Source organism: Syngnathus typhle, linkage group LG3 (assembly GCF_033458585.1).
Source record: "Syngnathus typhle isolate RoL2023-S1 ecotype Sweden linkage group LG3, RoL_Styp_1.0, whole genome shotgun sequence".
Taxonomy (NCBI): Eukaryota; Metazoa; Chordata; class Actinopteri; order Syngnathiformes; family Syngnathidae; genus Syngnathus; species Syngnathus typhle.
In genome coordinates, this window is record NC_083740.1 from 545,424 (window position 1) to 570,773 (window position 25,350).

At 51.5% G+C, this 25,350-nt stretch overlaps 1 protein-coding gene across 1 annotated transcript; it reads right to left on the reverse strand.

The window, feature by feature from the left end:
- Positions 1-530: 530 nt before the first annotated feature.
- Positions 531-24,508, reverse strand: LOC133151032 (voltage-dependent T-type calcium channel subunit alpha-1I-like). The gene is made up of 37 exons (XM_061273761.1): positions 24,233-24,508; positions 20,689-20,800; positions 19,872-20,005; positions 18,271-18,368; positions 17,866-18,025; positions 17,195-17,528; positions 17,018-17,110; positions 16,430-16,754; positions 16,122-16,378; positions 15,301-15,452; positions 14,424-14,609; positions 14,043-14,160; positions 13,830-13,985; positions 13,679-13,763; positions 13,452-13,606; positions 12,416-12,486; positions 11,889-12,318; positions 11,644-11,744; positions 10,805-10,928; positions 10,458-10,526; positions 8,931-9,109; positions 8,737-8,863; positions 8,530-8,655; positions 8,367-8,456; positions 7,448-7,640; positions 7,176-7,327; positions 6,983-7,092; positions 5,827-5,960; positions 4,898-4,968; positions 4,631-4,709; positions 4,446-4,567; positions 3,737-4,147; positions 3,516-3,650; positions 3,320-3,454; positions 3,084-3,264; positions 2,788-2,957; positions 531-1,729 (listed from the first exon to the last, which is right to left on the reverse strand). Exons 1-37 carry the CDS (start codon positions 24,499-24,501, stop codon positions 1,472-1,474), a joined length of 6,102 nt encoding a protein of 2,033 aa, XP_061129745.1. The 5' UTR covers positions 24,502-24,508; the 3' UTR covers positions 531-1,471.
- Between the last annotated feature and the right edge of the window lie 842 nt (positions 24,509-25,350).

The window sequence follows — 25,350 nt, forward strand, 5'->3', positions numbered from 1 at the left end:
CAACGCTGTAAGTCAGAAAGCGTCTTGGACATGAAAATGGTGATGATGAGGTCACGACCCAATCCGGCTCAGCCCACCCCGGCTCGCAGGTCTCGTACGGACAAGCTCTAATTGGCGGCGGAGGTCTCTCCCGTTCATGTCTTCTTCTTTCCTCTCGACCTTGCGAGCATCTGCTTCATTAGCGGCCCGCATCTGCCGGCCGGCCGGCCGGCCGGCTATCACCAAAATGACGTCGTCCACGTTTGAGTCTGAAGACAGAATGCTGCTACTTCATTCTGATCGAGTGCTGACTGGCACTAGAACGTTTTTTTCTGGTGGATGAATTTGCACCATCAAGTCTCTGAGATGGTCCAAAATGCTGCCCTGGTCCTTACTAGAACCAGCAGGGCACGTTTGTGTTTTTATAATATAATCCCATTTTCACCATATTTTTTTGTATAATCTAATATTTCTCCAATATTCTTTTGAAATAAACGCGTCCGGTGTCCGGAATGATGCCTGGGAGACGCTCAGCTGCTGAAAAGCTCCTTTTATACGAGACCAGAATGACATTCAGGAAAACAGAACGGCACATGCAATTTGGGGGCTACACATGACATGTAACAATGCCACCCTTTCTGTGACCTTTCAGTCTGCCATTTGAAGCCAATGACATAAATACGATCTCCATTCCCCGACCGAGCTCTACTACAAGGACGTATTGCATATCTCCAACGTGGTGGAGGCAAACTCGATGCTGTACAATATTGAATACTTGCAAAGTCTCCGCTACGAAAACACATCTCCGCGTCATGCATACATGTACGGCTCGCACAAAAAAAACGCCGGACTCTGTACCGGACCCGACCCGCCAACGGGAACAACGGACAAGGCAAAGCGGAGTCAGAGTTTGCTCGGCGCCGCTTGCCGTAGTTGATTTGCTTTGTTCTCTTGCTACACGTCGGCAGACCTGAGTCAGATGAGCTGTTTGGTCATTTTCAGCAAAAAAAAAAATCTATCTATATCTTTGCACTTTTTTCATTTGTGCATCCAACAACATTGCAGCTCTGCTTATCTTTTATCAGGTGATCAGAATTGATGCCAAAGCCAATTTCCATAACATGACCCCTTTCAAAAGATGTCAAACTAGGCTGGAAAGCTCAGCACACACAAGATCGCAGAACAGAACCTGGTAATGTCCCAGACCCGACAGAATGCACTCGTCGGTCAATGCTGTTGTCACCAGAAAACCGTGGACCGGCCACGAGGCGGTTCTTCCCCTTCCAACGAGCGTCGGCAGGAGGTCCTAGAAGCTTCGGCGACATTTTCCCCCGTCATCTTCCGGAGCCCGATTTCCCCGAATGGGCAAAGACAGGTCGCGCTTTCGACGACCGATCCCGAGCGGTCGAGTGACGGAGAGCAGACGGTTCAAAGACGAGAGAATTGGGTCATCACAGAACGGGTTCTGACACGATGGGAGGAGAAAAAGCTTTCATCTGTTTTTGCGGGAGTTTGCGTCCCTTTCCAGCTGCTGACGGCTCAGCGAGAGGCCCGCCTCTTCATCCTGCTGGGGGTGGTGGAGTCCTTTCGTGGGCGGGAGGTGGGGAGTAGAGTCGTACTTCTCATTTTGGACCCGGGTGACATTGGATGGGTGACCCCGAGGTGGAGAGATGCCGAGGCCTTCCTGGAGCGCCGCCCCCCTCCCTTCGGGACTGCCGGCGGCCGATGACGAGTCGCTCTGGGACGGGTGCTGCGGACAGACAAAGTTGAGTTTGCGTCAAGTCCGAACAAACAACCCACAATGTGACCTTGAGCTCAGCGATGCCGTTCCATCCTAATGAGCAAACACAATCATTGTGCAACTGACCAATGAGATAAGACAAGCTAACAAACAAACAAACAAACAAACAAGCTAACAAACAAAGTGAGAACCAAACTAGCCAACAAGGATGACCAATAGAAGACTGATTACGGCTAGTGAGTAAACAACCAAGCTCGCTAGCTAGCTAGCTAAAAAGCAAAAGCTAATCAAGCAACACAAGGCACAAATGAAAAAAAATCATCAACAAATGAAATCGGACCTTTAAAATATCCAATCTACCAAATTTTACGGAACCGTATTCTTATTGTATTTTTCTTCTGATCCTAGTTTGTTTTGCATGCTACGCCGTTTTAGCTTCACGTACTAGCGCCCCGCCGCCCCCCCAACGCAAATATATAGAGGGCAGAGATGGAGGGATTGGGGCAAAAACAATCAAAAGAAGAAGGGAGGAAAGAGCTCTCTCTCCACAACAAAGAAGATTAAGGAAAAACATGATAACCGGAGAGAAGAATGGCAATGCGAGCACCAGCCAACACCGACAAAGCTGAGCGGCAGCCGTGCTAATTAGCTCGGCGCCGAGCGCTAGCGGATCACAGATGCACTGAGCTTTACAAAGCCGCCAGGTAGAGAGCGGGCGGGTGTGAGGGAAGGAGGGAGGGAAGGAGGGAGGGATGGGTCGCCATGGATACACAGGAACGAAAAAAGACCGGCAGCCCTTTGTTCTTGTTTCGGGCCCACGCCGGCGGAGGGAAGCCACCCCATGCGCATGGATGCATGCGGCTTGCATGCTCTTCGAGCTAAGTTGGTAGACGCCGCGCTAGTTGGGGAGGCTACTGGGCCAGTTAGGCCCAGGACTCCATCCAAATGGAAATTTGCACCTGGATGAACACGTCTGCACAATTTTCGGGGTGAATTTCTGACCCCGGAAGACTTTGGTGCACATGTCAAGCCATCCATCCATCCATCCATTCATCCGGTCTTAATACCCGTGAGCGCGTGGACCCGTTGTTTGCTCCGGGTGAGCGGAGGGACGCCCAGGAGGCCAAGCGGGACGGAGGCCCGTCTCCGGGGCCGGCGGCAGGGTGAAAGAAGTCAGCCGGGAGGTAGAAGAGCGGCGAAGAGCCCAGGCCTCCGTCCACGCCGCCGAGGCGCTCACCTGCGAAACGCAATCCCAGTCGTTTTTTTTGCTTTTGTTTGATTTCATTGCTTCAAACTGAAATCCCCGTTTGGAACCTTCTCATTCTTTGACGGAATATTGTGTAGTTGTGACGCTCTACGGGACCTGTGCAATGCGCCGGGCTTTGTCGTTCCACTGAGGGCGGACAGACGCTGGTCTGGAAAAGCTGGTGCACCGCTTCCTCTTTGGCTTCTCCTCCGGAAGGAGCAGAACCAGGGAGCCCCTCGTATTGCCCCTGGTTTGGCAACTCACCTGAACTGTGGGAGTCGCCGCCACTGCTGCCACCCTGAAGGAGAAGAGCGACCGTGATGATGGAGACTTTTAGGTGTGTGTGTGTGTACCTGGCTTCCTCCGATCAGCATCTGGTAGCCGGCGTGTTCATCCAGGCTGAGGTCATCGGGCAGCGCTGTAGACGATGATTTGTCAGACAGCTGCTCCGACATCAGTGAGGTCTGCTCCACCTCCGCCAGACGGACCTGAGAACCCCGGCACCGTCAGCCCCTGGATGTGTGCGTGTGCGAGTGTGTGTGTGTTTACCTCGTGTGTGTGCCCGTCACAGTCTTTACAAACAGGAGAGTAATGATGGAAGACAGAGCCAGACAGGTTGTCAATCATGTCCCCTTCCATCGAGTCTTTAATCAGCAGAGAAACACTGTCCAGCCACTGGCTCTCCTGTGACACACAAATAACGGAAGCGGGCCCGGCCGGCCGGGCGCTTTTACTCCAGCAGCGGCAAAGACGCTAAATAATATCATTACCTGAGCAGGAGAATAAAGTCGACATCTGTGGTTGGTGTGTCCGTCCTGAGGAGCAGCGCCGCCAGACCCTGCGTCCTTTGGCCCCGCCACGGAAGGTCCGCCCGGGTCCCCGACGGCGGCGGCGCCTACCGCGCCGGTGGCCCCCGCGATGGCCCCGATGCCTCCCATCATGCAGCACAGGCCGCCCTGGGCCAGCTCCAGCTCGATCTCGGCGTCCATCTCGGCGTCCTCCTGCGCCTCCTTGTTGGAGTCGTCCAGGTGTTTCATGAGCACGGCGACCACCACGTTGATGAGGACAAACTGAGCCGTCAACACGAAGGACACAAAGTACAACGGAGAGATGAACTGGAGCCCCGCGTGGCAGCCGTAGTCGCTGCTCGGACGCCCCGGCGGGCACTCGCGGAGGGTGTCCTGAGGAGAAGAGGAAAGATGGACCATCAATTTCATTGGATGCAAAGTCCCGTGTTAGCAGAATGTTAGCGTCACATGGCTGAATTCAACCCAGTGGGGAACTGATATTAGCATCGGTTCAGCAAAGTTCCTTCCGAGCATCTGTAGCTAATGTTATTACTCAAACCGCAAACTGATAAGCTAAAAGTGTTATAGCTACCGTTAGCGTCATACATGCTAAGTCGCTTCTGTTAGCGTCACGAGCTAATGATAAAGTGGAATGTCAATTGTTACCACAGAGGCTTTATAAAATGTAAACCTTCATGATGCCGTTCCAGTTGTCGCCCGTGGAGACCTGGAAGAGCGTGAGGAAGGCCATTCCAAAGTTCTCAAAGGTGGCGTGACGGCTCATGCCCTCGCACGGATAGTCAAAGTTGCAGACTGAGGACGGAAATTCGGGATCAAAGTCTTGACAGCGTCGGTACGGGCCGCGCTACTTCTTACCCAGCTCTCCAAAGAGCTCCACGCCGAGAGCAGCGTAGATGAAGAAGAGCAGCATGAACAGCAGGCCCAGATTTCCAACCTGACGCACGCAATCACAATCGTGTCTGTCACCCTGCAGCAACTCAAATCTTGATGGCGTTTTTCAAACTGCAACTCGACGGTGAAGTTTTCCAAAAGTAAGAACATTTTCCGATGACCCGACGTTTCTCGGGAGAACCTCCTCGGACATCGTTCTGTAAATGTCAATCAATTCCCGCAACTGCTCACCTGAGGCAGAGCTTGGACGACAGTATCCAGTAAAGCTCTCATCCCGGTGGCCATTTTAAGCAACTTCAACACTGCAGAGGGAGAACACACACACACACACACACAAAGTGGAAGATTACACACTGGCTAGAAAAGAGCAACCGGGACCAGAGAGATTACCAGCGATCGATCAAAATGGGCACTCTCCAATTCCCGCAGGCCCAATTTCTAAAAGCTACCAACGGCTAGCGGGAAGAGAAACAGTCGAGGGAATTAGTGGAAGGTTTTTTAAATTTACTTTTAAAAAGGTGGCTTTTATGTATATATTCCATTCTTAAAATGACGAGGCCTTATCATTATGACCTCAAAACATACAATTGTTCACTTCAGGTAAGTGTCAAATTTAGCACAACATCCAAGATACGCTAACGTTTCTTTTTTAATATGCATAAACGGCACCAAAAAAATGGCGGGATCAGTCAGGGAAGGAGCTAGCGGGTGAGCGCGCTAACACGATCTCCCGCAGACCCAGACAGACGCTAAACAGTAGCGTGGGTGATAAAACCGCAAGACGGGTCGCCGGTTAGCCTCCAACTAGCCATCAAAGCGCCACCCGGCTCGCTCATTAATTACCGCCAGCTGCCGTTTGATTAGCGCGCGGCGGCGGCGTTCTGCGCAAAAAGGTCGCGGGGGGCGATCACGTGCGATGGCCGTAATTATCTTTTATCCAACTCGTTTCCGAGTTAAAGCGGCAAAGCCCCGTCGGGCCCGGACGCCGATTGCCGACTCGGTTGGGAATTGAGATGCTAATGCGGCAGATGTAACAAAAGCACAATGTCAGTTAATCCCGCTAGACCTGAGCTCAGTGAGCGTCCAAGATTTCTCACATTTGTTCCAACAGAGCAGAGATGTGTGTGTGTGTGTGTGTGTGTGTGTGTGTGTGTGTCTACCTCTTGCTATCCTGAGCACCCTCATGATCCTGATGATGGTGGGATTAATAGGGAGGGAGGCGTTGATCTCAATCTCCTCCAACGTGATGCCCATCACAGACAGCAAAACGATGGCCAGGTCCAACTGGTTCCACCTGCACACACACACGCACTGCTGTCATCTTCATCAGAAATAGCGGCGAGTGGATCGCGAGAGTCATCCGGGTTAGAGGCTGAGGAGCTCTCTCTTTCCATTATGTTCATTCCCCCAATGAATATTAATGCTAACGATAGCATCGCGCCCCGAGGGCCGATTCTCCACTCATGAATATTTAGGCCCGTACGGCGAGGGCTACCCGGGACCTCTTTACCTTGTCATCATTTACCAAAGAGATGACATTTGAGTGGTCCTTTTTGCCTTTGATGAAATAAGACCAAGACGGACGCGCGGACGGACGGACGGACGGGCAAGTGTGCAGCCTTCAATCCAGCAAAATGTGAAACACGCAACAAAAGAAAAAGCTCGCTCTGGAGCGCCCGGCTTTCTAAAAACGGAGCAGCAGATGTAATCATGAAGATTTCCTCAGCGAGAACTTGCGCAGCAGCAGCTGCTCCACGCGGCGGACGGCAAATGACTGTCGCTATTGAGATCCTTTAAGTTCTATTTTTTGCACCTGCACAGCTTTGGCGTGGGTGTAAAAAAATTAATAAATAAATATATATAGTATATATATATACACGCACACACGCACACACATATCTGAGTCCTGCACACACACAAAAAAAAGGACAACACAAATGTCATCAGCAGTTTGTTGCCCAACTGAAGAAGACATTTGGGTCCAAACGGATGAGTCACACGTGGCTTTTAATCATCCATCTCTGAAGCTGAAAAAGAAATGCTTCAAAAAATCTCAAATTGAAAGCAGCGCGCACCCCCGCAAGTCAGAGAAGCTGAAGATTCCACTTTTGTGGTGAGTCATGAAATTTCATGGCCATCTTCTGGCCAGACTCAATTAGAAGCGCTAAAAATCGTTCCAGTCTGCTCCTTCTAATTTGATCATGATGAGAACACCGAATGCGAACACCAATTTTTGGCTTTGGGGGACGACTAAACTCGGACTTTTTCAAACGGCTCACGCCTGACCCGCCCGGCTGAAACGGGCCCTCGTCATACCTGTCCTTGAAGAAACGTCGAAACCCAAAGGCCACCAGCTTCAGGGTGGCTTCAATGACAAAGGTGGACGTAAAGAAGTAGTTGCAGTACTTCAGCGCCGTCTCCAGAGACTAAGGCAAACAAGATAGTCAGGAGGGATTGGCAGCAATGCCGTGAGATGTGGGCTCCTTCAAACACATGATGGATTGATTACCTGAGGTTGGGTGTAGTGCTCCAGCGACATGGTGATGACGTTGATGCAGATGATGAAGGTGATGACCAAGTCCAGGTAGTGGCTGGTGCACAAAGTATGGATGGTCAGTCGAGTGGGCCCGTAGGAGGCGTAGTAAGGGAGCTTCTGGGCTTCTGCACACAATGGAAAGAATGTTGCAGTGGCAGAGCTGCTCCATGCTTTTTGAGGAACAAAAATGCTTGCTAGCGACTGTTTGTGCATGTGTGCTAGCATGTTTTTCAGCGTTTTCTTACTGCGCCTCTTTTTCTCCATGCGCCGATGGCGCTTCTCCTCGCGCCGCCTGGCCTCCTCCACTTCCTGGTGTTGCCGACACTTGTGGAAGTTCTCCACCACCACGCCCACAAACATGTTGAGCACAAAGAAGCTGACGATGAGCAGGAAGGAGATGAAGTAGAGAAGCATCCACGGGTTGTTGTTGATCACCGGCTGCAAGTGAGGGCGACAATGGTGAGTTGAGACGGATCCGGTATGTTAGGCTAGGCTAGGCTAGGCTAGGCCCTAAAATGAATGACGTCATTGTTACGAATGCTAAGTGCCAAACCTCAACTAGCGCTAACACCGGCGCTAATAGTGATCGTAAACTCCTCGACGTCATTCATCGAGCTATTTGAAAAAAACGAAAGTGATATTGCTACCATATGACGTAGCATACGGAGCCGATCCTCACAAAGTGAAGGTGGACTTGGGAAACTTTTTTTTTTTTTCTCTTCTCAAGTATGCCGTATAATATGCTCTCCCGCATTTCAACTTTTTAAAAGTCCAATCACTGTCCGGTTTCTATAGAAGTGTCAGCCAATTACCTAAAGCCAAGCGGGCAGCCCTGTGCAAAAAAAAAAAAAAAAAGACATCTTCCATTGAAATATATAATTTATGAGCATAGAATACATGCAGAAGATTGGAAAAGGAGCGGGTGAAAGTTATTACGCTGCACCTTTAGCAAACAACAATCCCGGCTTGAGTGTCACAAAAAAGCGGCGGAGGTGTAATTGTGTGAGAACGAGACGAAAGCTAAAATTGGATTCGTCTTTTTTTCTTCTTCTGATGGACGGAAGAAAGGACGTTATTTCCTTAATGGGTTAGGTGAACAAAGGTTCAGCCAAATTTGGCGAGCGCTGACATTTCCAAGTGGCGGAATATTTCAAATGAATTCACCTGCTGGTCGATGCCCACCGCGTCCAGTCCGTGATACATGATGTTCACCCAACCGTCTTTGGAGGCCAGAACAAACAAGGACATCAGAGCCTTTGGGGAGGTGAGGCAAAAGCACACGTCGGACCGGAGTTCTTCAGCTCTCAAAGAATCCGTGGCTTCCTACCTGGCCCAGATTGTCAAAGTTATATTTGTGATGCACCCATCGGTAGCTGGCGGCCAGGCAGTCCGACTTGTTGGTGATGTTCTTCACGTCCGGCCCCACGCAGTAGTAGAACTTGCCTTTGAACAGCTGCACGCACAAAACACACACGCTTGTCGTGAAGGCTCAACACGGCCGGCCCGTTCCCTCGCTCGAATCTTCTCCGTCTACCTGAACTCCGAGAATTCCAAAGATGATGAAGAAGGCGCAGCAGATGAGGACGATATTGCCGATGGGCTTGAGGGAGGTAATGAGGGTCTCCACCACCAGCTTCAGACCGGGAGCTCTGCTAATGACCCTAGCAGGGAGCAGAGAGAGCTCGCGGTGAGCTTCGGTTCAGGTTAAGCGCACTTCGGGATGCCGACCTGAGGGGTCGCAGCGTCCGCAGAAGTCGGAGGACGCGGAGCACGCCGAGGATTTTAGCGCCGCCCGCCATGGACACCACGATGTCGACGAGCGAGACGAAGACCAGGAAGCCGTCCAGGATGTTCCAGCTGCTCCGCAGGTAGGCCGTCTCGCCCAGGTACAGGCCCATGGACACCACCTGCGGAGACCATGAGGAGATCAAGCACAGCGGGCGAGAGCACGCTCTCGTGTTAACGTCTCCTTTCCGTTTTTTTCTTTCACGGTGCTCGATGAGACGCAGGGCAGCGCGCGACGTGGGAGTTTAGAAGAGACATGAAAGCAGCTTCTTCGTATGTGAGACTTCGAGAGCTTGTGGAGATCATTTTAGAAAATCACCAAAACATTTGCTGCCAGGCTCCACTCAGACGTCTATAGGAGTCATTGGCAGCGAATGGCTTCAAAGTCATTCCTATGCTGACATTTTTCTCTTGATTTCAGAACTACTTTGAGTCCAACGTGGCTGACGTCAAGTGAGTCAGATGTAATGGTGGCAGGCTGTTGGCGATGCAGCAAAAAGTCCACATTTGACGGCAAGAGACCGAAATGACGTTTTCTCTATCCCACGGGGAATAAGAATATCCTGGGGAGCCGTGCGGGCATCCCAAAGACCGTGAGGGGGGTGGGGGTGGGGGGGCAATAAAGGCTTTTGTTGGGGACGGGCGTCACTTGACACCTGCCAACGCTCGCTCGCTCGTGAGAAAAGTTTCAAGCGGGAACGCAACGCTGCCTGCTTCCTCCGGGGGAAACAAAGAGAATGGCGGAAAACGACGCCGAGTTCTGTCACAAGGCTTTTTGGGAAACAACAGTCAACCTTTTTTTTCTTTTCTTCAAATGTAGCATCACAAGCACATGCAGCTCAGCTCAACGACCATTAACGCACTTGGGCTTGGGGATTTGTTAAAAGCATCTTTCTTTGCTTTTTCACTTGAAAGAAGCGAAATAAAAAAATGCTTCATTTATTTCATCTTGATGAATTTCTCTCTTCAAAGGGAGATCAATGTACGCACCTCCCACTGTTTCCAATTAGAAGCCTGCGTGCGATCGACGCTGTCATTTTGCAGCGTGTGTGTGTGTGTGTGTGTGTGTGTGTGTTGATAGCTTTTGTGTTTTGAGCTTGATATTGAAGTGAAAGCTTTGTAAAATGCTGTCGTCAGGAAAAATAGCCAGTGTGCCCTGGGAACGCAGGATGCTAACAGGATGCTAACAGGTCGCTAGGTCAGCGCTCGGCAGGATTCAAACAAAATGAGAAGTCGCCTCGCTGTGTTCCGGGCAGCGTTACGAGAGAGGAACGCCAGCAACCCGTGAACTTGGCCTCGCCTCCCGCTACCATCAACATCTACCGCCAAGAATTAGCGGCGCCCTTGATAACGGATGAATAATAGATAAGAGCGCACTTCCCGGATTAAGAGTGTTTGCTGCCATTAGCGGCAGAAGCTAAAGAGGTGCGAGAGCCCGCTAATGCACTTGAAGAATGGATGGCCGCTTACCTTGAGAGTCATTTCAGCCACAAAGATGGCAGTGAAGGCGTAGTTGGAAAGGGTGAGGAGAAGCCGTTCCTGAAACACACAGAGAGAGCGAGAGTGAGAAGGACAAATGGAAAGCATGAAAAGCATGTCGGCAATAGCTTTTTGATTTTCGAAACTGCTTCTGTCAGCTGAAATGGACGCGACGACGGCGATTCATATCGGCAGATACTTTGAAATAAGGTCCATTTGGGCCCGCTGCTTCAGGCCACAGCAGCAATTTTTAGCCTGCGGATCAAAACAGATGGACCTCCAGCCCAGCGGACGTCCAAAGCCATCAAGTAAGAGGCCATGAGAGTAAATTACGTTACCAGGCTGCCTTGGAGGATCCTGGGCCTCTCCAGAGCCACCGTGATGCAATTGAGGAAGATGAAAACCAGGACCACGTAGTCAAAAAGCTTGTGAGCAATGATGGACTGGCAGAGGGCCCGGAACCTGGCCCAGCGGACGTCCAGCGGGCAGGGGGAGAGAAACCACAAGAGACAATCCCTGATTTGTTCCTTTCGTAACATCGAAGACGACATCAGGCAACTCGGATGGATGGATGGATGGATGGATGGATGGATGGATGGATGGATGGATGGCTTTTCATCTCATTAAGATCGGATACCATTGTTGGAACAAAGTTTAGCATACCATGCCATTCCATGCCATGCCATGTGATACCATGCGTGACAATTGTGAGCAATGAGACGGAATTTGGAGAACGAAAGAAAGAAAGAGCCGCCACTGGGGTGTCCCCGGGTACGGCAGACAGGATCCCCTTTGACGTGGCATCGTTTGTTTGCCGATGGCACGAGCGGATGACAAACCCGCCATAAAATAGCACCTCGACAGATGGTGGGCGCCAGCGAGCCAAAGGCAGCCCGCCTGCCCGCCCGTCTCTCTCTCTCGAGTGGCCCTGACGCCAAGCCTTGGGGGGGGGGGGGCACTGTGGAGAAGAAGCCATTTTGATTGTTTTCAAGGTTCCCAATTAGAATCCCAAAGGCGGGCTTGACGGCGAAGCCTGAGTTTGACGCTTTGGAAAGCTTCTCCCGCCGACGTCGGCAGGTGGCAAATCTCAAGAGATTTGATTTGATCAAAGACGAACAAACGAGCTGGCTGATGATGATGATGATGATAGAAAGAGTCAGCAAAACGTCCGGCTCACTTGTTTTGCGGGGAGAAGAGGTAGACGGACCAGTCCTCTCGGCTTTGGCACCAGTCGGGCTTGTACACCTCGGCCATCTTCTGCGCCCGGAAACAAAGACCCTGCAAAAAAAAAAAGGACCGACTTTGACTGCTTCCAGTTGAAACTTGGGCTTTTGGCTTTCACACACATATTAATGCTTCAAGTTGGGCTTTGTGGACAATTCCGTTTCAAGCAAAAGTTGCCCTTTCAAACAAAGCACCCACATAGTCCGTCTCTTCATCCAGATCTGCTCGTTCTTTGCGCGCGTTGACTTGCGGGAAAACGTCAACCATCAGCTGGCCGTGAGGTCCCGGAGTCTTTCCGTTACAGTCCCGGCGCTCCGTCCCGCCGCCGCTCCCCGTCCCGGAAGCCCCCGTCACAGAGCCCCTGCTGCTCCTCTTCCGGGAGTCGGCGCGAGGCGGTGGGCCCCCCAGCTCCGGTAGCTCCAGGGACAGGGCCCGGCGCTCCCGCCCGGAAAGCAACAGTCCGGCCGCGGGAGGACCGTGAGGAGGCGGAGCTTGCTGGGCACGCGGGGGCCGAGAGAGGAGGGACTCTTGCTCGGCCGCTCGGGGGGTGCCGTGAACGCGGAGGCTACCCCCCACCAGAGGGGCCCCAAAGCAGTAGTTCCTGCGGCCCAGGCTGTTGGAGCTGGACCTTGGGATGACGCGACAAGCAACAGGATTGACACCGAAGCTTTCCGATCATGGCGGCTCTTGAAAATTCACCGCGGGAAACGGTCGTTGCTTCTTACCTGCGGCTCCAAGCAGAATGAGGATAGAAGGGGCGCCCCCAGTTGTGGTAGTTGGAACTGCGACCGTGTCGCTAAAATGGGAAACAAGGTGAGGGACAATCGACAGGACGCGTTTACACTGCCTCCAGATCAGATCTGGATGAAGCTGGTTTTCGTCGACACTGCGAACAAGTCACGAAATTGGATTCAATTGGAAGTGTTTGCAAAAGCGACACAAGGGGCGCTGGCACAAATTGAAGGCCCGGGGGGTTGCCAGTCCCGAACATTCCCAACGCTCAGCAAATGAAGTCTGCTCCAGCGGGGCCAATCATTTTGGAATCAACATTTCAAATGAGGCCGCCCTTAGAAAATGCAAAAGCCCACCCGGCAAGTGGCCACCCGGTTTGATTTGTGGAGAAAGAGAAGGCAAGCAGCCGGCCGGCCGGCCCGCCAGCCAGCCAGCCAGCCAGCCAGCCGCGTTTGTTTCGGCGTGTCTAATCCTCTCAGCGTGATGGACCTAATTATATGTTTTAGCCTTGGCTAAGACACCATCCTGAGAGAAAATATTTCCATGCGCCCGTCGCTATGGAAACAGTAACAAAGTGTGCCGCACGGGAAGTGAAGTCCCGTGTGTGTGTGTTTTAGACGGCGCAAATTGCCGTCGGGATAATTTGTTCCGCACTGGATGCCGCGAGCCACGGGGGACAACCAAGACGACAACGCAAACGCCATGCCGGGACCTGTTTATGCGTTTACGTTTCCTGCTGGGATATTTTCGGCGACTGGGTTGCACATTTTTAACTTTACTGCCCCCTAGTGGCTGTGAGCAGGCCGGCGATGACTTCAGCCTCATCTGCATCTTCACCGTCTCAAAAAGCCAGCTTGTGGCGTGCAGCTGCGTTTCAATCATTTGGGCCGGCGTCAGATAAAGTCCAATTAGGACCGGCAGCTGCTCTCCAAACCGACGCTTGTGTTTAACGGTTCATCATTTACTGGCCAGTCCGAGTGTGGGAGCCCCAGTTGAGATTTGGGTTGCTTCAACATTTGTGGCACGCACCAGCGAGAGGGAGCGTCTCTCTAGGCTTCCCTTGCCGCCGCCGCTGATCACGCTGCTGTTGCGGGACCCGCCGGGGAAGCTCCGCCTCTCCCGGGACCCCGCCGGGGCATCTGGCTCCAGGTGGCCGTTTGGCGTCAAGCTGCAGATTCTGGGCTCTGGAAAGCAGACATGGAGAAATGGTCGACGTTTCCCCGTCTGCGACGTTTTGCCAGCACGGCCAATCTCACCCGACAATTTGACGGAATCCTGCTTGTCGCTCTCGTCAAAGTTGGAGGAGGAGCGCTCGTCGGAATAGGAGCCATTGGCGTCGCCCTGGCGGGCACGTGAGCAGGTGAGCGGGCTTTGCGAGGGGAGGCGAGGCTTGACTTGAGGCCTTACCTCGGCCTGGAAGCCTTCCACCAAGATGGCCACCAGCAGGTTGAAGAGGACGTAGTTGCCGAAGGTCATGAGCGCCACAAAGTAGAGCGCCGCCAGCGGCGAGGTGGCCGCCATGCCGTTGTACAAGACGGCGTTCCAGTCCTCCTGCGTCAGGATCTGCAAGCCGCATCAATAGTTCATTTTGCTGGCGACACGGCGGACCCGAGCGATTACCTGGAAGACGGTGACGATGGCCCACAGCAGCGAGTCAAAGTTCTTCCTGTCCGGCACCGTGTCGCCCGTCTCCGTCTTCAGGCTGAACTTGCAGCCAAAGATGTGCATGCCCAAAATGCTAACCAGAGACAGAAAGCAGAGAAGATGATTTGCGCCCGTGCCGTTCCGGCTCCGGTGAGTCGGCCCTCGGCCTCCGGAGTCCAAATGATTAATTGGGCGCTCTGATTCTCAAGGCCGGCAAGTTAACAAAAACACTCCACGCCTAATGGCTGCCTGGCGGAAAACACTTGACAAACAAAATGTCAATGACTAAAGTATTGGGACACGCAACATCTTGAAGTTCGCCATTGAGGGCTCACACGCAAATATGCTGGGTCTTACCTGAATATGAAAATGAAGAGCATGAGCAGCATGCAGAAGGTGGCCACGTTGTCCATGGTCTTCATGAGGACCACCAGCTGCCGCCTCAGAGCCGGCATGAACCTGACCAGCTTGAGGACCCGCAGAAGACGGAAGGTCCTCAGCACCGACAGCCCGCCGTCAGACTGGCCCAAGATCTCGCACACGCTGAATGGATGGATGGATGGATGGATGCGGCAAAGCAGAAAAAGATCAGCTGTTTTATAATTACATAATTGTTTTTTTTCTTTTCAATTGGACATAATTGTTTTTTAAAAAAAGACGATATTCAAAACAACTCTCAAAGACATTGGGGCAAAAAGATTTCAAAACAGTTCTGCTTGCCACTCATACTTTATTGCTGTAAGTTGAGCTCGTTGTATATATTTTTGAATTAACCGGCAGATCAATTGCAATTTTTCTCGGCTAAATATTGAAATCGGCCTGAGACGAATCCTTTTGTGTCGGCTTCTTTGTCCGGAATGTCCATCAAATTAAAGGCGGGTGCAGTCCCCGCCTCCTTCACGGCAGGAGAAAGCAGAGCGGCGACAATGGAGCGCCGCCGCCGTACACTTTAGCGAGCGCATTGAGGCGCGCCGGCAGCGGCAAATTGGAGATAAGGCCACGATACGGCGTGACGGCCTCGTTTGATCGAGGGGGGGGGGGGGGGGTCTTTCATGTCCAATCAAAGGCGGCAAACAGGAAACGCATAAAAAGCACCTGAAGCCTGACAAAAGACCAAAAGGGATGATTTGACGCTCTGGCATTCAAACACTTGACAAGGTTCCGAGCAGCTGGAGCTCAGGCAGCAAAAGGAAAAAAAAAAATCTGAGGGATGCCATCTGTGGAAGCGTCTCACCTGATGATGACGATGATGCCGTCAAAGACGTTGTACGGGTTGCGCAGGTAGTTGAAGGAGCCGAAGGCGGTGACTTTGAGGAGCATCTCCAGGGAGAACATGCTGGTGAAGACGATGTTGCAGATCTCCAGAACGTTGGTCAGCTCCTCAGGCTGAGGGCCACGCACAAAGACGGACTTTCAGAAAACGGCTCGACCCGGCCCCACCCGGTGCCGCCACCCTTCAGAACTTCCAGTAAGAGCTTAGCGGCAGGCTAACGACGCTTGCCCACCCGTTTGGCTAACGACGCGAGTGCGGCTTTGTGTCCCGGTCTCATTGAGGCTAATGGCATGGTCATCGGAGCAAACCTATTGCCGTCACCATCGGCGATAATCCCATCCCATCATAACCAAGTGGTACCCAATAGGCCCCAATCGTATTGGAGAGTCCCTAAAGTGGCCAAACATGGCCAAAGGATCCGCTCGGACGTCGACGTGTGTTTTGTGTCGATGACAAGAGGGTGAGGAGCGGCGCCGGTGTTTGGTCTCCATGGCGACGCAGGTGCCGCGTCAGATTGAGCCAGTTCGACTTTGGCCCCGCTGGATGCCTTCCCGGTTAGAGCGCCGCCGTCGCCCGACTATTTTTAGCCGCCGACGTGTATCGAGCGCGGGAGACGTCGATAGTAAGACAAAGCGGGGACGGGAAAAAGAAAACAAAAGAGGGCAAAAGTCACGTCTCCTTCCCATTGTCGCGTTCGCTTCGTTTTCGCCGATAGAATCAGCGTTGAAAAAAAAAAGAGCCGAACCCTGACGCGAATCAAAAGTGAGCACGCTCGTCCGTACCTGCTGGTGATGCTCGATGCCCATGCTGATGGTGTTGATGAGGATGGCGATCATGATGCCTCTGTTGAAGTATTTGCTCTCCACGATGGCCCACAGCTTCCTCCTGGTGGCGTACCACAGCCGCCCGCAGCGCTCGCAGCTGTCCGCTTGGCCTCCCGCTTGGCCTCCCGCTTGGCCTCCCGCCTCGTCCGCGGCGGGGAGCGGCGGGGGCTCGCCGCGGGGGGCGTGCTTAGTTTTATGGCGGCCCGCCGCCGGGCCTGAGGGTGGAGCGCATTCAGCAAAATCATTTTTCCCTCCCTAACCCTTACCCTCACCGTGGGGCAAAAGGTCACGACGCTGGCGAGCTCCCCTCCCGTTGGCCTGCGCCGGGCGCCGGCCCCTGGCGCGGAAGCCCCGGGGTTTGCCGCGCAGGGCGTTGAAGAGGGCCACCACGTGGCGGCGGGCTTTGCGGAGGACGTGGCAGAGGAACTGGAAGAGTTCCTCGTAGCAGTCGCCGGGCTCGCTGGCCAGCGTGGACGAGGACGAGCAGCGCGCCCGCTGCTCCTGCATCAGCTGGTGCTCGCGCTGCTTGGTCTCCGAGAACTGCGTGGCGATCACCACCAGGCACAGGTTGATCATGAAGAAGGAGCCCACCTTGGAGAGTCAAGCGGGGCATCAAAAGTCGACACGGCCTGGAAATGATGACTTTGTTTGCAAAGAAAGGCGGCCGATGATTAGCAAGCCGGACGTCCTGCCAGCTTCTTCCCTATCAGCCATCAAAGCAGTCCATCCATCCATCCATCCTTCCATCATCTTGACTTCCCAGCTTTCATCTCCCCCATCTTCCAGGCCATTTCATCATCACCCCCTCCCTCCCTCCCTTCCAGGAATCCCAATGAGAAATTGCTCAGACTCACAATGATGAGCAGGATGAAGTAGATGAAGTTGTAGAAGGAATGCGCGTCCATCACGTAGTACATAATCTCCACCCAGCCCTCCAGCGTGATCACCTGCACACACACGCCCAGCCCGAAACGCATCAACACACACACACACACACACACACGCGAAGGCAAGGAGCGTTGGCCACGTACCTGGAAGATGACGATCCAGGCGTAGGCGATGTTGTCAAAGTTGATGGCTCCCTTGTGCGGGTTGCTGAATCCGGTGCGACACCTGCTGTAGTACTGGTTCCAGTTGACGCACAGGCCCGTCGAGCCGTTGAGCGGAGGCTCGGCGCCGAGGCCCAGCGAGCGGCGGCGGAGCACGTCGTCCTTGTCCAGGCAGCAGGCGCGGCCGCCCTCGCGCCGCGACGGCACGTCCCGGCACGACATGATGCCGTTGTCCATGGGCAAGGAACAGATGAAGGGACGCTCGTCGTCCTCGTCCGCCATGTAGTACGGATGCGGCAGGCGGACGCCCGTCGTCCTGATTTGGCAAAGCGGCAGTTGACATTTGGTTCGCATGTCGAGCGCGAGGCAAGCCGCAAAATCGGGAGCCATTTTGGATGGGGGTAGCCATTTTAGATGGGGGGCAGCCATTTGAACTCATTCCCTGCCAACCCAGTGTGTGTGTGTGTGTGTGTGTGTGTGTGTGAAAAAAGTCAAGTGGGTCAGGCCGTTGCATGATGGCTTTATGTTCATCTTCAAATTGGTTGCCGTGGCAACGCTTTGACCGTCCCCTGAACTTTTTTTTTGAAGCTACTTCCTACGTGAAGCCAACCATCTTACGGACGGACCGACGGACGCAGACACGGCACACTCACAGCGTGAAGTTCTCCTCCGGGTAGCAGCGGTTCCTCAGCAGCCCCGCCCACAACTGAACGCCGATGATGCCAAAGATGAAGAAGACAAAGAAGCAGAGCAGCAGCACGTTGCCCAGCATGGGCAGCGTGTCCAGCAGCAGATTGACCAGGATGCGCATGCCTAGCCAACGCAACACACACACACGCGCACACACACTGAGAGACGGACGGGATCCAAACAATGATTGGCGTTTGTCTTGTTTCATTTCAACGTAAAAAAAAAAGAAATGACAGCATCGTTAAGATTTTTGGATCAAGTCAATTGCAGTCCTCGCTCATTAAACCAAACACAAAATAAATTAAATGCAAATGAGCTAGAATCCAATTAAATTTGATTTTAGGGGAGAAAAAAACTTTGCGACTCACTCGGCACTCTGTTGATGGCTTTGAGCGGTCGCAGGACACGCACCGTCCTGATGGCCGTAAAGTTGATGTTCTGCAGGTCCAGCGAGTACTCCACCATGCTGAGGGGGGAAAAAAAGAAAAAAAGCGCTGGATTATTTTGGACTTTACTTTCAGGACTAATTTGAAAAGACCTCAGTGGGACGTCAAGAAGAAACAACAATTTTTTGGGAAGAAAAAAAAAATAAATAAAAAACTTCCCATGTGAAGAGAACCTCGTTGTTGGCACTCTAAATTTGTAATCATTCAAATGTGATAAGAACACTGCTCTACTCGATGACGTGTCCAATTTACAATCAATATTTCATTTGGGCCAGCGGCGACCACGTGAGACGCCAACCAGCGTCTTCTCAACTTGAGAACCCGGCGAGATGATGGAGCGCAACGAAATGACGGCGCCGCTTCGGGGGGGGGGATAATTGCCGGGCTGAGAAGAAGAACTCCCAGCTCACGTGGAGATTAGGTGTCAAGATGTCAGGAACCCGCAGAGCGTATTGAAATTAAAAAGCGCCGTTCCGCAGCCAGATTCCGATGAGGCGGAAAAAAAAAGAAAAGTCTGGAGTTGCTTGAGTTGCAGATAAAGACACACTTTTTTAAAACGATGCAAACACGTGACTTCTTTCTTCCGTGTTTGTTTGGCCTCATGGGGGTGCTTGGCTGCTCAGCCATGTTTACTTTCTCCTCGTGGCCCCGCGTGAGATTCTCCCAAGGGCTTCTGGAGCGGAACGGCGGCGCCGCCGGCGGGACGCGCCGGCGCTTTGCGTTTGGCGAACAGGACGCCAGAAGCGAAAAGAAAAACAAACACGCAGTTGGATGTGTCGGCTGTCATTTGATGGTCGCTCATCCAAATCGGTTTAACCCAAATTGAACAAATATAAACAATTAACATTAGTCAAATGAAAATAAAGGCAAACAATTATCAGAAAGAATAACAATTCAAATGATAGGACACTGCGCATGCCACCGTGTTTGTTTATTTATTGATTTAGCCACCTCGCGAGGTCAAACAACATCGGCGGGACTAATGAGGGTCAAGAAGGTCGGACGGCCAACGACCGGCGGGCCGACGCCACGGCGGCTAAATGGCATTTAATCAGCGGCGGCGGCCCAGACGCCCGCCGTTAATTCGGTGACCTCAAGCATCATCCGACGATTGGGCCCTCGCTAATTAATTTCGACAAGCACGCAAATGCAAACGCAGGCAAATGCAAGGTGGCCACACACACACGCTGCAAAATCAGCTTCAATTCAAATGGCCACAATCAAACATTTGCTGTCGGAGAATATTTTCAAGTTAGTTTGGGTCTGTAAAACAGCTCGAGGAAAAACACACATGCACACGCACGCACACGCTCATTAAAAATTCTGGGGTGTGCTGTTTTCCGGTCACGCTGGCGTTCTCACGGCGTGGACACTTGCTGCTTCCCTTCCCCGCAGCGCGCCCAAGTTCCCGGGGGTCTTTTTATGGCGCGGGTTGCCCGCCGTGCACCAGTGTGTAATTGGCCGTGCCGCCTCTGCCGTGCCCGATGGGAGGAGGATGAAGAAAAGCAAGACGTCTGCCTTACCCTGCCATGACGATAAAAAAGTCCAGGCGGTTCCAGGTGTCGCCGAGGTAGCAGCGCCGGCCGAAGATTCCCAGCGCCACCATTTTGATCACCATCTCCAGGGCGAAGAAGATGTAGATGAAGGCGTCAAAAGCCTGCAGAGACACGTTGTTGCTTCGAGTAAACATCGACAAGGTTCTTGGATTAGCAGTCATGTGCGCTAAATGCTAATACACTCATTTTACAGTTCATGTTTAAAAAGACACAAACAAGTTTCATCGAAGACAACGTTGAGTTTCATTTCAGAAACATCAAAAGCAATTTAGAATCACCAGTCAAGTAGCACGCTATGCTAACAGATGTCAAGTCAGCTTTCATTTTGTGGCTCGATGCTTGGCGTCAATCAAATGAGATGCCAACGGACGGCTTGCATGTGCGTGTGCCGTGTTGCGTAAGCGCTAACAGGCTGGAGACGTATGCCTGCGCACAGCAACCACTCGTCCACCTTTGACACGAGAGGGGGGGGGGGGGGCTCGTCTGACAAGCGAGATGCTTACAAGAGCATGAAGACCACATGCTAAGTTGGTGAGTCACGGCCGGGAGCTTCTAGTGGGCGTCGATCCGAGCTAGAGCTGCGTTGAGAAACGCAAACCACGGCAGGCTGCTCGATGGCGCCTAATGGAACTATCGGCTTTTGGACCCCCCCCAGGATTCTTTGTAGCCACTCTCAATTTCAAATGTGCGTGCGTGCAGTTTCGTGTCAAGTTTTTCAAAGTAAGGTCACTGAATCCAAAATCTGCATTCCAGTCATTGCAATGGAACGAAAGGTAGAACTTACCGACAGGATCAGGCATCGGTCGGAGGGGCAGTCCGTGTTCTGGCAGGGTTGGTACATGCCCAGCGTGACGCAGTTGAGGAGGATGACCATCATGCTCACTCGCTCGAACCACGTGAAGACAACCAGACGGTTAAGGGAAACTGAGCACCGATAGCAAGATTTGCAAGTGGAGTTCCCCAGGGCTCTCCCCAAATTTCATTTGTTTACAGCAACAATGCTAATCTTCAGCGCCACCAGTCAGGAAGAAGGTTCCGGATGGCTCCGAGGCTCTTCCCGAGCCGCGGGCCACCAAAAGGAGGTCACCGGCTAAGATGGTAGCGGGTCCTCCCAGGGTGATGACACCCTGGGAGTTCCTGCTCAGGCTTTAGAATTAAAAAGGCTCGTCTGTCTTTCTGGATCACGGGAGGCCCGCTTACGCCGGGCTCCTCCCGGTGCTCCTCCCGAAACGTGTCTCGCTAGCCAAGCCTCAGGTCCGGCGGTCTCAGTCGGCTGACGCCTTCTGATGAGCCCAAAGGTGCAAGACCATTTCAGCACCACCTCCTCGTTTTTTGGTGTTTATGATTGAGCTACATTGCAATCTCATTCGAATAAAGTCCGATTTTATGAGGCGCTTTTGGCTCCACGCCATCGAAATGAAAGGCCACGTGAATTTCTTTTTTTTTTTTTTTAAATCACTCCTCATTTGAACTCGAAGGTGCTCTTTCAGCCTCAACATAGTAAAAGCCTATTTTCCGTATTCCATCCGACTTTACATCTCCCACTCAGCTGCCACGGGAGTCCGTCAGACTTGTTGCCATGACAACCAGCACGCAAGAAATAAAAATATAGATAAATCCGGAGTGTGCACCCGATTTAATAAGTCACCATTTGGCAAATGAAATTGGCGCTAGATTTATGAAAATCTCAAGCAGAACATTTCGTGACACACACACACACACACACACACACACACACACACACACACACACACAGTAGGGGTGGGGGGGCTGTTCAGTGAGATTATGAAATGCGCTCATTTAGCAGTCCATCAACTTGCCTGAGGGAGGGAAAGCCAAAACTCAGCAGGCTGACAAACTGACAAAGCTCGTGTGTGATGACACCACTACAGGGAACGACAACCTCTACAATGGACACACACTCACACATACGTTCTTTTAACTGGAAGTTCTATAGCAAGCTTTGCTTGCTTTCGAATACCCTTCAAATATATTTATATTTATATTTATATATAAATATATATATATATATATATAGTAATGTACAAAATAAAATATAAAATAATGTATAAAATGACCAAATATAGTACTTCTATTAATGGTAAAAAAAAAAAGGCTAGCGAGCCCGCATGGTTCTGATTGGACCATCTGCTGGGCTCTTTTTCCTCTTGTGTGCGTGATGTAGCTTGATGCCAACTTTGAGTGGGTAGCTTTACTTGGAGTGTCCACCAGCAGTTGAAATAGACACACACACACACACACACTCCCACAACACCCAACACAGGACTCCACTGGAAGCCCAAAGTAAAATGTTGGCTTGAAGCCCCAGTCAGCGACTTTGCGTGTTGTGTTTTGCGCAACACGCAAACATAGGCGCTGGCAGCGCTGTAGCTATTCGTCGGGCTCGCTTCCACGTTCGCCATCCACTTGCACTTTTTGCCGGCCGGCGGGTTCGGCGGGAGCAGAGAAGCAATTATCTCCTCGGCACAAATGTTTTAAGGAAAATATTGTAAATGACAAATCGGCGGTGACATTTTAATAGCTGGCACGCGCTACATGAAATGGCCTCCTCTTTGTCATCGTCGCCGAGGATTTTTTTTCCACATCCCTGGAAGGGCTCGCTCGCGCTCATTCTTTTCATATTTCTTTTATTTTTTATTTTTACATGGGCAAAAGCGGCCAGCCATATGTTGAATGATCACTAAAATGAGTCTGCTCCCAACCCAAACACCCAGCGAGCACGGAGGCCGAGCGAGCGCTGCCGAAACATCCGCCTCCAAATAAAAGGCGCCGCTTCTCGCGCTGAATTATTGATGAGAAAGGAAACCTGCCGGCGGCCGCTTTATTGAGGGTGAGGCCCCGAGCACAGAGAACAAATCAGGAGCTTTCCCCACTGTAGGAAAAATAAATAAATATATATATTAAAAGCTGATGACAGGGAATCAGCAATTAAAGCAGCTTGATGAGATTTCAGCCTGTTGCATGATTCTCAGCCTCATTGTTTTTCTCCAAACGGCTCATTAAAGAACTTTCATATCAAAGTGCGGCAGTCTTGCTGCCAGACTCAATCTGAAAAGTTTGACGTGTTGTTTGACTGGGAATGAACTCATTCATTGCCAAGCCAGTTCATCTCTTTGACGTCTAGAACCATCAATGGCACTGAATGAGTTAAGTAGGACAAAAATGAAGACTCCTCATAGTGAAGCGGCCGGGCAGGATTTTTTGCTAAAGATAGTTTTAAAAGCGGATCGCGGCATTAGCATGAAGACCGATAGCCGCATTAGCATTGAGCTGGAGGGAGCTCAGACACGAGTCCAAAGTTCAACCGAGATCTAAAAAGGGAATCTGGATAAAACCAGATTTTTAGTTGGCTTCATTTTCAAAATTGCTGCTCCGTGTTGTTGGTTTGTCTCATTTGTTTTATGCTTCGCTGACTTTTGTGTGGTCGTTAGGTGCTCTCAAATAGTCCGTTTTTTTGGGGGGTTTCCTCATTATTTGGTCTCATTCAAATTTATTTTGGTTGCTTTCGATTTAATCTCAGTGTAGTCCTCGTCTTATCCTGATGAAGACAAGCCAAAGAGTTCGAGCCTCGTGCAGCCAAAGAGAAAGTCGCTGGGAGTCCATCGAGTTTACTTTTGGGGATTCAGTTGTTTTTTTTTTAAATGCCAATTCGGGGACAGCGGGCACATGAAGACGGAACGGTCTGTTTGCGCCGACGATGTGGAGAGCGTTGCAGATGTCAAAGTGGTTTGATTTAGGGACTATAAGCCAGTACGAAAAGCCCCGCCCCCTCCCCCCGGTGCTTTAAAGATTATTCATTAAGTGGAAATCATTCAATGTTACGCCCCCCTGGAGCCGTTGCGGCGAGTTGATGAAAATGAAATGAGCGAGCGAGCGAGCGTTATGGTGGGCCCATTAAGCCATGAATGAAGTGTTGTGGTTAATTATTAACATGACGTTGGTGCTTAATGCACCCTGACTTGTAAAATGTTTCAATTCTGCACAATAATAACTAACTGACCTTCACAATATGTGTGGGTGTGCGAGGTATCAGTATTTTGGTCTGTGTGTGGAAGAAATGTGATGCATGCATGTACATTGGCGAGTACCCGCAAGTACTCACGCATTTATGATGTGATGGTGATGATCATGATGATGAAGATGATGATGAGAAGAAGACGATGCAGAAGATGATGAAGATGCAGATGATGCCTTCGCGCTGCCGCGTTTGCCCAAACACCGAGGTCGGCGACTATTTCACGGGCAGGAAATGTCAAACTGGCCCCCGACCCAGCGGCGTCTCGGCCCAAAAGAAAGTCAAAGGATATGGACTGGAAACCAGGTGGATGCACCAGCTGCGGGGGCAGGTGGTCTGCTTGAGGCAGAAGAAGACCACCGGGACCAGTTCGGGATGCGGGACCACCAGCACGCTGGTGGCGCTGCTGCCGTCCACATCGTCCACTTCCTCTATGTCGTCGGCCTCCTCCTCTTCTTCCTCATCCAGATGGTACGGGTGTGGGGAGGAGGGGTCAATGACATCATCGACCCCGGTCGCCACCGTCGAGGGGCCCTCCTCCTCCTCCTCCTCGCTCGTCATGGCAACGCCGAGGTCTGCTCGAAAAAAGACGAGAGTTTTTTTGGGGGGGTTCAAAATTGCTCGACTATTGACCCGGGTGCAGAAATCGATGCCGCGAGCGGCGGGGTCGCTCCGGCGCCATTATGGGACCAAAATGGCAAAGGGCTAAAAATACACGCGTTGGATTTCGGAAGACGAAGAGCGGTGGCGGCGGCGGCGGGACTGCCATGTCGCTTGTTCGAAGCCACGTCGCTTTGCGCACTCTGTGTTTTAATCGGGTTAGGTCGCTTGCTTTCTTAGGCGACTAACTACTTTGCAAATGTCGTGACATTTCATGGCCGAATGCCAAATGCCACCTTTTCATTTCAAAATGGACAACACTGAAAGGCAGAAAATCGGCACAAAAAAAAGACAGGGAATTTTGTATTGATATTATTTTGCAAAGAAGCTGAGAAATTGAAAAACAAAAATGAATCCTAAGAAATTTCCAAAAAATGTATTTGAAAAATAAAATCAGAATTGACCTGAAAAAACTCAAACTCCCAAAACTAAATATTAAAATATAATATAAATATATACAATATTGATCAAAAATACAGATAAAACTGTAAACGGGACTGAAAATAAAATCGACTGAATGATCACACTGCACTCGGTGACCTTTAGATTGAAGCAGGTGGTGAGAAAAATGACGAAAAGCAATCCTAGCGCGTCCATGAATGACATATGAATTGATTCCCTTTGATTGAATAGCGCGGCCATTACACATGAATTGATTCCATTCTCTTTGATCGAGTTCATAGCCGCTACACCGCGCCGTTGCGCACGCTCGCCCGAATCCCAACGAAGCGATGACACGCCGGATGCACT

Coding starts and splice junctions, on each gene's coding strand:
- LOC133151032 (XM_061273761.1), bottom strand. CDS start 24,501: ATGACGAGCGAGGAGGAGGAGGAGGAGGGCCCCTCGACGGTGGCGACC. Junction 18,026..18,270: donor AGCCATCAACAGAGTGCCGA/GTGAGTCGCAAA, acceptor TGCGTTGGCTAG/GCATGCGCATCCTGGTCAAT. Junction 12,319..12,415: donor CATTCTGCTTGGAGCCGCAG/GTAAGAAGCAAC, acceptor CGTCATCCCAAG/GTCCAGCTCCAACAGCCTGG.